At 39.2% G+C, this 12,691-nt stretch overlaps 1 protein-coding gene across 2 annotated transcripts in view; it reads right to left on the minus strand.

Moving 5' to 3' along the window:
• Positions 1-221: 221 nt before the first annotated feature.
• The window catches only part of GADL1 (glutamate decarboxylase like 1), a 117,236-nt gene continuing 104,766 nt past the window's right edge, over positions 222-12,691 (minus strand). For both annotated transcript variants that reach the window (XM_054273411.1, XM_054273410.1), the window contains one exon: positions 222-2,899. In XM_054273411.1, coding sequence (XP_054129386.1) covers positions 2,726-2,899 — 174 coding nt within the window. In that variant the 3' untranslated portion in view covers positions 222-2,725. The remainder of the gene's footprint in view (positions 2,900-12,691) is intronic.

Here is a 12,691-nt window from a genome sequence, read left to right on the forward strand (position 1 = left end):
GAGTAAGATAAATTGTGACATGTTTTCACCCAAAATATTTATCAAAGATGATGTGGGCACAGCACACAGATAAACCACATCCTGAAGCAGGGTTAAACTAGGTTTCACATTTTAAAGCTGAAGTGCTATTTATGTGGAGTGCTTAGAGGTACCTTCCATGTTTGTATATGCAGCTTTAGATTGACAAATGACAAAGACAGCCTGTATTTATAAGGGTGTCATTTACTTCACTTTTTATTAAAATCACCAGCTACAAAATAGACATTTTGTACATACTACTCCAACATAAGTAATTATGAGAAAATTACATTAGTCCTGAAATGAAACCATCATATTGTGCACGTGGGACATGGTAAAGGGTCAGAAACAATGGAAAACATATGGAGATTGGATAAGGTACTCACATCACACTGGAAGGTTAACCTATAACTTCAAAGAAATCAGTGCACATGATGATCAGAGACTTATTTTCTGCAACTATGAAATTCCAGTTTACTCTCACTTAAAAATACTATAGCCACTACTGCTACAGAAAGGAACTGTGTTACTTCTGCCTGACATGTGCAATTAGTGCCACAGTGTCTGGAGAACAAGAAGAGAAACAAGACAGTAACACTTTTTTGATCATGGTGGTGCCACAAAACACCACAGACCAAATTCTTAGCTGATGAAAGGTGTTACAACTTCACCATGAATCAAAAAATCAGGTACTCACCAAGAATCTGGACCATAAACAAAGCACCCTGACACTGTATTCTGTCTTTCCCTTCAAGGTCAAAAAAAGAGAAGGAGAAGGGGTAATGGTCCTGTCTAACTCAAAATGAAAGAGCAAAGGTCTCCCCTTCATGCAGCATTCCTTGTGCACTCTGCACTCCACCCTGAGTGACTGGGAGGCAAAAAAAGCCTTATGGGCCCTGAATTTAGGCTTTCCAAGATCAGGATAACTGGTACAGCCAGAAGCACACTCTGTCAAAAAATGATGGAGTGATTTATGGGTATTGAAGGGCAAAACCCAGGGGCCACGTTGTGATATTCATTTTATTATCAACATGGGTTTTGCTTAAAGTCTGTGTATCAGTATGATAGCACAAGTCTATCCATTCCAAGACACAGTTAAGGGCACCTGTCAAGGGCTGCAGGTGACCCTTGCTTTTAACCACTGCTCTGATTGTGTGACACCCCTGGTTATCATGACCTTGTTCAGCTTTGCACACCATCATCCTGGAGACTGGAAGTAGGAATTTCATGCAATGTTGGATCCTAGTACAATGTAGGAAATGAAAACGGGAAGCTTTGTGTTTAAAAACAGCTTTCAGAAGGACAGAAAACATCATAGCAGGAAGGTTCATAGTGGTCAGTGCTACCTCAAATACAGAATAAGGAGCAAACAGCAAAACATTAACGTTGAGCAGATGTTGATTACAAGGTGAAAGACATGGCTATTTCCATTGGTTTGCTGCAACAACTTAATCACAAGAAATACATTTCTATCTTTATAAAATGGATTATTTTTATGGAATAAAAAACAGATGAAAAGTATAGTCTAAATCTCACCACAAAGACAAAGCACAGAACTTAATTTTGTCATTTAAGATTGACCAAAAATGTTCAAACTGTTTATATCCTAAAATCACAGGAAGACCTTCTCTGATCACCCTATGGTAACAGCAGAGTAAAATTATAAATTATACACTGATAACATTAGAGCAAGTCATCTCAAATCTGTAGGAAAATACAAACAAACAATGACAAATAAGCAATTTTGCTATATTATTAATATAAAGTAATCATGCATAAAAAATATATATCTTCCAGGTAAATATATATTTTTTTTCTCTGTTAAAATTTTAAAGTGCATCTAAAAGCTTCTAAATAAATCTTTACACTTTAAAAATAAATGAAGGTGAACGGCAATTCAGAAATTATAGGTAACTCCTGTTGACAAAGAAGTAAGAAGTTCTAAATGTTATTCCAATATTTTCAGCTCTCCTAAAGTGGTGACATTTTGGATGGGCAACACTAGCAAACACAAACTGGACCAAATGACTGTGCTTCATAGAATCACAAAATTCTATGGTTTGCAAGGGGCCTTAAAAAGTCATCTGGTTCAATATTGGTTACTCAGGGCTTCGTGCAGGAGGTTCCTCCTGGTGTGATAACTACACTGAGCCTCATTGCACTGTCTGCCTGTGCTCACAGTGGAAAACCTGGGCAATGCACCTAGTTAGGTGGCCTTGAGGAACTCATTTCACATAAGTTCACAATTTCCAGTCTTATCATGTTAATTACCAAACTAAAATATTGACAGAGTAGATAAGAGAATTAACTAGCATATTAAGGCTCGCTGACAAATCCACTCGTAATAGCAACTTCAGAGGAATTTTGCCTGCATGCATAAGTGACCAGTTTGAGCTACGCTGTGCACAGGCACCCAGTAAATAGCTGCCTTTCCTGGGGCACAGACACCATTCTCAGAGGAAACACTACCTAGAATGGCAGCAATGGTGCTGGAAGCACCAGCCTGCCCCCCCAGGCCCTATCTGCAAATGCTTTCCTGTGAAGGGGTGCTCTACCTGCAGAGTTCTCAACACCAATCTATAAAATGACAGTTTCCAAACTATCTGTCAAGCTTTTTACTAGTTTCCACAAAATGGCACCAGAATGCTGCTGCCACTCTCTCCATAAATATCACACATGAGCAGCACCTGATGCTGTGGAGCTCCAGCTACAAGTCCTTAGCGAGAAGCTCGATTTCATCCAGCAGGAAGTCCATGTCCTCTCGGCTAACCTGCGGGCTGATAACCACCTGCCGGAAGAAGTTGACTTTGCCCCTGTGAGGCTGGTACCCAAGCATCATGCTGCCCTTCTTCATCATCCTCTCCTTGATTATGGGAGCAACCTGAAAGTAGAGACAAAGAAAAGGTTTGATGTCACATTCAGAAATACAGCAAGTTCCTGAAAGAATTGGAGCACCCAAGCAACCCTGGTGCTTGAGGCATTGATCAGTGACATGGGAAAGGCTGGGTAAAGGTCTCTAGTCTTCCTGCTTTAGATTAAAGGTCTGAACTCAGGAAGAACATCAGCTGCAGCTAGTTAAAGGCAGGGTTTGTCTCCTTGTGCTAACCAGGATAAGCATGACTTGTTGTCCTTGATGACCCTTCTCCACCACATCTGCAAAGCAGCTGTCTCTAGAGGACATTCTGCATTGAACCCCTGTGAAATTCAAGTTGCCAAAAAACTCAGAGTGATGCAATAACGAAGACAAGGCCTGATCCTGGCGTGTGAGATTTCATCTCGTAGATTTACAATGTGAGTAGCTTTTGGCTACACCAGTCTTGTGTTGCATGGGATGAAATCTTACTGCAGAAAAAAATCCATGAGTGAGACTGGCAGAGTCAGGTCCTTATAGCAGAGCATTTGATCTCATCCCAGCAGGGCTCTTAACTTGGGCCAATCAATCTTGTGCATAGCTTAAAGCGTGTGAGTAGTTCTGCATTGTCATGCTTGAAATAGGTCATAAGCTTAAATGCATTCTGGACTCTTCCTTGGAAGGCAGAGCTAAGAGTTTTGACAGGAGTATTTTTTAAAAGATCTTGCATTTTTATATATTAGTAATAACACCAAGGTATTTCAGAAGAGTGAGTTCCTCTCCTTCTCTTTGTGATGGTTTGACTTTGGACTAAGAAAATAGGTGTGTGACCTAACCTTGCTTTCTGCATGAATTTATTTCAGCTCTAAAACTTTGTGCCTGATTTGCAAAAGAAAAATGATGATGTCGAACTTACCTAATAGCTTTATTTTTACATTACATATTTCAGCAGTCTTTTTTGCTTAGATAGAAACAGATAAAGTTCTCAACACTAACAGCCTAGCTTTGCTGTGTTTCTTTAGTGGCCAAGTCCCCTGAGAATGGGTCACAACAGCAGAGCAGCAGCTGCCATTTCCTCAGAACAACGTCCCAACAGCACAGACATGAACAGCAACTAGTTACTTCTAAATGTATTCATCTAGTTTGCTTGTGGGAGTAGTGTGCAAATTAATAACAAATTTAATTTAATTTATTTCTTAAAAAATAAAATAAAATCCTCTCCACTTCAGAGCAAACATATTCCAAACTGCACCTACACCAGCTGTGTCCTGACATTACCCTGACACTATGACGTTGTGCCCCAGAGGTGCTGTGCTGGGCACCATGTACACACAGTGAAGAAAACACTCCTCCACCTCTGTCCTTGACAGAGCCCCCAGGTGACTTCTGCTCATGGAATAAAGACACTACAAGTGCAAGGGGAGAAGTGAATTCTTCTTAATACACTTTCTCAGGCTCTTCTTTAAGATTCAAATCCCTTGGCAGCTTTTAGCCTTTATTGATGCTCCATCACAGTTATTTCATCTTTTGTATCACACTATTGATTCTTTTCATCCCAACACCTGGTGCTCCATAATCCATCATCCCAAAATGTGCAGTAGTGCAAACAGAGGCCATGAAAGCAAAAACATTTACAGTTTTAGTAATTTGAGGACTGTAAATACACTGCATTTCTGTAGGGCTTCTCTTGTGGAAAGGAAAGATAGAAAAACCTCACTTTCATGATCTCCTTTATTATCTCGTTCATCCTCCATGCTAATGAACGTGTCATCGCAATTTGAAATGTGTTCATCCCTTTTTGAAAGCAAAACAAACTCTTCCTAAATAAATAAAACAAAACAAAAAATTGATTTATAAGCTTTTGATGGGACTGGTTTTGGAAAGACTTTCCATCACATATTTGGCATGTTCTTTTTGCTAAAGTGGTGCAGTCAGTGTAACAAAACTGTCAAGGATCCTATGCACAGAAAACAATAAGGAACGTAATCTGTGTTCAAATGTTTAAGCACGTCTCACAAAAGAACCATTAAATGATACCAGGATGCTGAGGCTTGGGCTTGAGTGGCACAGGGTATGACTGCGAACAGAAGGGAAAGGCAGCTACCACTTTGCAGCAGAAAAAATACACCTGTAAGAAACTAATTGCCTAGTGAGGAGTTCAATGAGTTTAATTCTCACTGAAGTCAATGAGAAATGAAGATGCTCAAATATCAGAAAGAGCTGCACAGCCCCCTTCAGGATAGGGTCCTTGGAAAGCAATTTAGTGAGAGTGAGATTGCTTCACCAGTCCAATTATTTTCCTACAGAATTTTGTTCAAATTGCAAATCTAATTCTTTATGTGGCCCATCTGTGGAGCAGTCTCAGAATTTTAAGTGTAATATATCCTAAACCTGAAGGTCTCTTTTCTCCTTTGCTCACCTCACCTCTTCCTTCCTACTGCTAGTCTCCCCTGCCAATTTTCCCTGGGGATTACTGTTTCAGACACTCACTACAGCAGAATAAAAGCTATCAGACAGGTTCTTCTTCCGCCTCAGAATGTGGGCAGGAGGTGCCATGTCTGCAAGGCCATTCTACACCAGAGTTTCCCACACTGCACTGTGCAGCCAGAGCCCAGGGAGCTTTGCCTAAGGATTGATGGGTGCATCACAGTCGGTCTGTGCAGAGCTACACAGTGGCTGTAACAGCTCATACCTCCCTTACTCCTGATAGCAGAGCTTTTTAAAACAGGACAGAGATTGCAGAATAGTTTAGCTCCTTCTCTACCTACTTGAGTGACAGGGTAATCTCTTTTCCCACTCTCAGCCAGCACTCAGCCACACTACCAACAATAAAAAGTTTTGGCCCTAAACTTTAAGCTGTTTCTATCAAGTCCAGACCCCAGCTAATCCTCATGCATATTTACAGGGAAGATGCCAATGCTTCTTCCCAGCACATACATGCACACAGCAGTATGATAAGTTGCTGGGGTCAGCTTAGACACAACAGCTGAAGTATCTAGTGCTCCACAGGGACCAGAAGAGCAACAGATGTCCTTCTCCATATCTCAAGTATCCTTGAGAAAAGTGATTCTGGACAGTCACACCACAGCACAACATTTTTGTTTACTTTTAAACCACTGTGTCCTACTAATTGATCCATCAATGACATTTAATCCGAATTTCTCCAACACTTTAAGACTCTCCATCAGGCTCAGATTATAACAGCATAGCAAACTTCAGCAACCACCATCACAGTCTGACTCAACAAAAGGATTGAGCACATTCTCAGCAGGAGAATCCCATACCCAGTGTCTCCAAGAGTTAGTTCCCAAATTTGGACCACAAAAATCTATTCAGAAGACTTGACAAAAGTCCTATTTGAGAAAATTTCTTCTTCCAAATAGCAAGGCCTCCAAAACCATTCTCACCTTGGTGAAGCTATGCAAGCCTTATTCTTAGGCCAAGAACAGCCTTCGAGCACATGGGTTTATTGTGCAAAAGGAAACAGGCAGAGCAGCTCTGCTAAATAGGTCATGTTCTCCACTGGATAGGTAATTACTCCATTAGTCATGGCACAGTATTGTGCTTTGGAATTCAATCACCATTAGCTGCCTTTTGGTGAACATTATGGACATTTGTAAGCACTGGTTTGTAGATTTTATTCTAATAACAAAACAAAAGAGAAAAATCACAACAAGATAACAAAGTGCTTAATTTGTTCAAAGCACATAATCTTGTTGACTTCTAAAATACATACCCCACCAGTTTGTAGTTCAAGTTGTACACTTGGTCCAAAATAGCAGATACCTTCTGATGTGAAAGAACAGAACAGAGTTATCTGGATCCTTTGTTCATACGAGGTAAATGCACTGAGCCCCCAGCCCCAACTGCACTGGTGCTGCTGGGTATGGATAGCTAAATAACTTGTCCTAAAGAGAAGCAGAATTACCCAAAATATGCTACCTTGGTTTGTGGGTTTTTTTTGGTTGTTTGGTTTTTTTTTTTCTGAAGCAAAGAAATCAGCACCTACTGTTTTAATTAATTAACTCCCTGTTTCCTACGCTGATGTTGTCCCTGGCAATTGCAATTAACAGATAGGCTGAAAGTGCAAGAAAGCTCAGGCTGGACAACTGCAGACTGGCTTGCTGATAATGGAAGATCATGTCAACCTTGATTATAAATTTCTTTCTCTAGTACCTTCCTTTAATCTGTAAGTGACCTCATTTTAGACCTAATTGAGTATTTTCAAACTGTCCCATCACAAATTATATTCCCTGCCCCTGACACATCTGTTAGCTGGATGCCACCGGATACTGCCCTCATTCTCACAGACTCCAGCTGGATTTCTCCAGTCGTGCCTGATGCTACACATCACAACAGTTTTTTCCAAACTGTAGGCTAGAGGCTTTAAAGCTTTAAAAGCAACATTATGTTGTTTTTTGGTTTTTTTTATTTTATTTAAACACTAAGACAAAAGGAGCGAGTTGCAAAATTGCTAACAATGCTGGGTAAAAATATTCTGCTAAGCAATGATTTTATGAAAATATATTGCTTCAGGGGAAGAAAAAAAATGTGAATTTGAAAAATAGCCTAAGATAGAATCAGCCAGAAAAACAGAGAAATCAGGAAAGACTAAACTTTTTCTAAACTTTGGAAACAAACATATTTTGAGTATTTGTTTCAAAACACTGTTTTCAATTAAAACTTAAATTCAATTGAAAATTGACCCATTTTTATTAAACCCGTAGAAAAGGACTGAGAAAATTTAAACTATGCAAATTGCTTCATTTTAGCTTGCCTGAAAACAACTTTCTGATCAACTGGACCCAAGAATTTCTTTCAGTTTCTCAATTCAATGGCCAAGCAAAAAAGAAATTCATTATTTGTAAAACCATAAGTATGTGAGATCAAATGTTTTATTTAAGCTGACACTGCTTAAATAAAACATCTGTAGAATTGCTGTCCCTTGGAAAAGAGAAGAAAGTATGAGAAAACTCATGGGACTGCCCATTCTGTTGGCCAAACCTGTCTGGACTTCCCATGTGAACAGCTTTGAGTAGCGTGGATGAGTCTAAATGTGCTGACCCAGCAAGGACTACAAAGACAGAATGCCTACAAAAACTAGTGTTAATACTGGCAACTGCTATCAGAATCATTTCTCCAAATCTTTTGAACAGTTCCCAGGTGGTTGAGCATCTCTGCAACATGAAGTTGAAGAGTTATTCTAGTTGCTGGCAGCAGTAACTCCCAGTCACGGGACCCCATTCTGCTTCCCCTGATATTAATTTCCAAAATGCCACAGACTTCAATGGAAGCAGAATGCAATTATCTAAATTTCCTGCTTAAGCCTCTGCTTCAGGTGGCAGTTTGCAAACAGCTTTCAGCTTTTTCTACAGAAAGCCACGTTCACAGTAAATCAATAACCTTTCTAGGGATCCATAAAAGCAGGCTAGACAGCTTTGGAAGAACAGGAGCATATTAGCAGCTCAAACTATTTCTCTTCCTCAAATACAGCCTTGATTAAATTTTCCAAGGTACCACATGAGGAACTGGCTGAAGATTCGTAGCTAAAAGACAAAAAAGCTGCCCTTTTGACAAAATGGAAAGATCACATTCTCACGATTTCACAGATATGGGAAACACATTTTGTGTTCTTGTCTAAATTGTTCCTCGCAATGGAAGACAAGTTTATACAGAACAGTCCCTCTCAGCTGACCACAAAAATCTATTTCATCTCCCCCAGAAGGGGCAAATTTTCATTTGGAAGTTCATGATTTTTACTTAAAAGGCAACTATTGGCTGTTCAAAGTCTAACAAGTTATTCTTCCTGCTAGAAATGATCCGTTTGAATTCAAGCATTTTCATAAAAAAACAACCACTGTACAGCAATTGCTACCAAAAAAAAAAAAAAGAGTCAATACAATAAAACCCCAATTTATAAAGTATTTGGACACAATCTTAAATTTTTACATAATGACTATCAATTTCAGGGGTTTTTAACAGTACAGTTTCTTATCATGCTTAAATGATAGAATAGGGGTTTGAAGTACTGGATACAGACTCCACAAACAGGACTGGTCCCAAACCCTGCCAGAGGCTGTTTGGACAAAAGACTACATCTCTTTTGGGTAAGACACTTCTTTTTTCCTATATAACCCTTCAGAACACTGAAGTCTTTATCTGGTCATACATTGGTGAGGGTTGGTCTCTTCTCTCAACTAACAAGCAATAGGACAAGAGTAAATGACCTCAAGTTTTACCAGAGGTTTAGATGGGATATATTGGAAAATTTCTTCACTGAAAGGATTGTCAGGCACTGGAGGAGTCTGCCCAGGGAAGTGATTGAATCAGCATCCCTGGGTGGGTATTTAAAAGTCATGTCAATGGTTTAGTGATGGACTTGGCCGTGCTGGGTTAATGGTTGAACTCAATGACCTAAAAGGCCTTTTCCAACCTAAATGATCCCATGATTCTGTGATTCTATCTATTGCAATTGGCCAACCCACTACACCCTGATACAAGTGGGCAGAGCATTCACAAGGTATGATATATGTATTTTATAATTTCTGTGTTGAGCAGGTTTCACAAAGACCAGCCACAACCTGCCTGCTGCATTTCCCAGCATGGCTGCACAAGATAAGCTTGATATCAATTATACCAGTCAGTATCAAGTAAGAACAGTAGCTGACATTTTAATATCCATCACTGGATGCAATACAAATGAACAAAACACTTTTCTTGGTTGGCTGTAATCACAAATCTAGCTAAATACTATAAATATTTGGAAATAATTGTGCTTTCATCATATTTTAACACCGAGAAAGTATATTCCCCACTGTTAAATATCTTTTCTTGCCTTTTGCTGCAACATCAGTTGCTGGCTTTAAAACAGGCTTTTCCCCTCCTGGTGATAATTAAAAACAAACTCAGACCATTTTTCAGCTGTCACAGCAACCAGGACAATCGAAATACCAAATATTTGCACACCCAATCACAGCTTTGTTCCTGTAGCCAAGGCTCTCTGTAAAACCCAAACATGTTTTTCTTTTGTCTAGAATTTGTTCTGGGCCCACATCCCTAAACCACTAATAAATTATTGCCTTACACTATTGCGCCAGCGTTCCCTTGTGCCACACCACGCAACAAAAGCAGAAATAAGTGCATTTGTCAAAATAGCAGTAACCACTTCCACGTTCTTTGGGCAACTAACATACCAAAGAACAGATGCTGCTGCATTTTTGTCCCAGAACCAACATTCTCTGTGCATCTTCGACTCACACTCAGGGCTGCACAGTATGTCCACACTACCACATATTGCACATCATCTTCCCATCCACTGCTTTTTGCCAGAGGACTTGTTATGCATCCCAAAAATCCCTGAAAACTACCTGAATAATAGGAGATGGTGGGCTGGTTTCAGATTTTGATTGTCTTCAACAACTTCTTTAGGCTAGTCATTTATAAAGAGACTTATATACAAAGAGGCAAGAGAAAATAGCATTCAGACAAAGTATTGGCCCCTGAAAAGAAGGAGCCAGGAAAACAGTCCCCAGAACAGAATCAGCACTTGAACAAGTCTATATGTGTTTTTACTTACAGCTAAAAAGCACACTGGTGAACAACATGGTTTTCCAGGTGCACAGTCCCATGTCTGCTTCTGTCTGGGCACAAGTGGTTTTTCAAGACACATGTCACCACCCAAAATTCAACATGCTTCTAGTGTAGAAAAAGTTATGTCACTTCAGAAACTTGGAATTATTCCCCACTGTTAAGATCTTATTTACTATTTGCACAAGTCAGCTTCTGGTATAAGATACCAGCACCTTTATTTTCAGTACAGTAAGAATTACAGACCAGCAATGCATATTCTTTAACGAGACCTAAAGAAAAATGGGTATTTTAACAAAATTAGGTAACTTTCATACCTTCTTTTTTTCTCCTTAAAGTCATCATACTGACTTTCTCAGAGGCTGCATACAATTCCTTGGGGAGCATGAAGGGATGGTGTCTACCATGACCCAAAATGCTAACACAAAAGCAAGGTAGTCGTATAAATTAACAATTAGGTACTCACCTAATTTAACATAGTAAATTATCCCATTTGCCCCTCCACACAGTGAAATACAAGGCCAATAATTGTCAGTTATCAAAATTACTTTTTTACCTGAGACTCCTTTTTGTGAAGCCTGATATGGCTATGAAATAAAAACCACTGAGCCCTATTAAAGTCAGCAGAACATTTTTCCCATGTACATCTTGCCCCCAGACAATGTTCACTCCAGCTCAGCCTTGCCCCTCTCCTTGTTCCCAGTGAGCTGTTTCATCTTTTTTTGGTTTGTTTTCCCTTTTTTTTAATCCCAAACTGAAACCCAACATATGTTACAAACCTCTGTGATTAATGCATGGACAACCAGGAATCTGAAAGAACAAAGCAGGATCTCTAGGGTGTCAAAAATGTGCAATTCTATTGCAGTCTGAAAGGGTGAAAAATGAAAGGAAAAATAATGACTTGCACCTATGAGTATTTGCAAACTAAAGAGTCAGAGTATAGGTAATGATGATTAATAACAGTCTGAGGTAAGTAGAACTAGACTGCAGTCAATCCCTAGATAATTTAAGGTCAGTTGAAGGGGGAACAGCAGACTGGGCACAAAATTTAGAAACCATTTTCCAAGGATTTGTTACCTCAAAGGAAAACATGAAATAAAAGATCTGCTAACCTTGGGTCTAAACCCTTAGAGATATAGATATAGCTCAGTATTCAGAGGCATAGATGAAATTTTCTAGTCCTGTACACCAAATTGCTCTGAGGACCTTATTCTTTCACCAGCCTGACCAGATATTCCCTACTTACCACGGTAAATGACACAACTTCCCTTAGTGCCACATCTACCTATAAATCACACATAATCAGAAAGAAAATAAAAGCAGGGTAAAGTACTTGCATGTTTTTGTCAGGGTTCTGCACCAGCATAGATAATCTTACAGAGAAGGAGAGAGAGCAAGAACAATGTTTTGAGCTTTGAAAGCAATTATGATCTGCTACACAAAACTTATCCATTAAAATCTGATAGACTCCACTTCCTTTATTGAAAAAGTTCTGCAGAACTCCATAAATACAAATAATCATCCTACAAAAATTTAGAAGTTTTCTGATTGGTCAGTGTGTCTGGAAAAGGTTCTCCACATTAATCAACATTCACCTACAGAACTCTGCCATTGAAGTCACCGGGAGTTTTATAGCTAAATTCACCTGTGATGGAGTTAGACTAACCCATGTTTCCTCATAAATATCACCCATTAAATTATCTATTAAATTTGAAAGGAAGGTCTGAATATATGCTGAATGGACATCAGTCTCAAGGATTTTCAACCAGTTTAGAGAAATGCTTCTCAGTTATAATTTTCTTAGACTTGTAGATATTTCTAACCATATTGACCCCTTTGGAGAGTAACAAGAAATTCTTCCCTTATATGCATGAAAAAGAAACATTCCACCTCTTTCCTCTCGAAACTCTTACAGCTAAAAAGGAATCTGTACTTAAATATCTGAAGCACAAAATGAAATCCAAAGTCCTATAAACAACTTTGTATCTCACTACACATGAAGGGGCAGGATTTCCTCCCACTAATCCCCAAAAACATTTTTGACACCCCTCACATCACACAAGTATAAAGACTGTTTAATCACACAGATGAAGCAAGCTGTGCACCTTTTCTGTGGCAATAATAGTAATTGATTTTTTCTCAAACATTTCTGAAATTTCTTATGAAGCAACAGCAAGGAAAGACAGTTTTATGTGAAGAAAGGACAGTTTAGGGCCCAGACCATTTTTTCTTCTA

The sequence above is a fragment of the Melozone crissalis genome, unplaced genomic scaffold (assembly GCF_028551555.1).
Source record: "Melozone crissalis strain CALT ecotype California unplaced genomic scaffold, PUWL_Pcris_2 ptg000016l_1, whole genome shotgun sequence".
Classification (NCBI taxonomy): domain Eukaryota; kingdom Metazoa; phylum Chordata; class Aves; order Passeriformes; family Passerellidae; genus Melozone; species Melozone crissalis.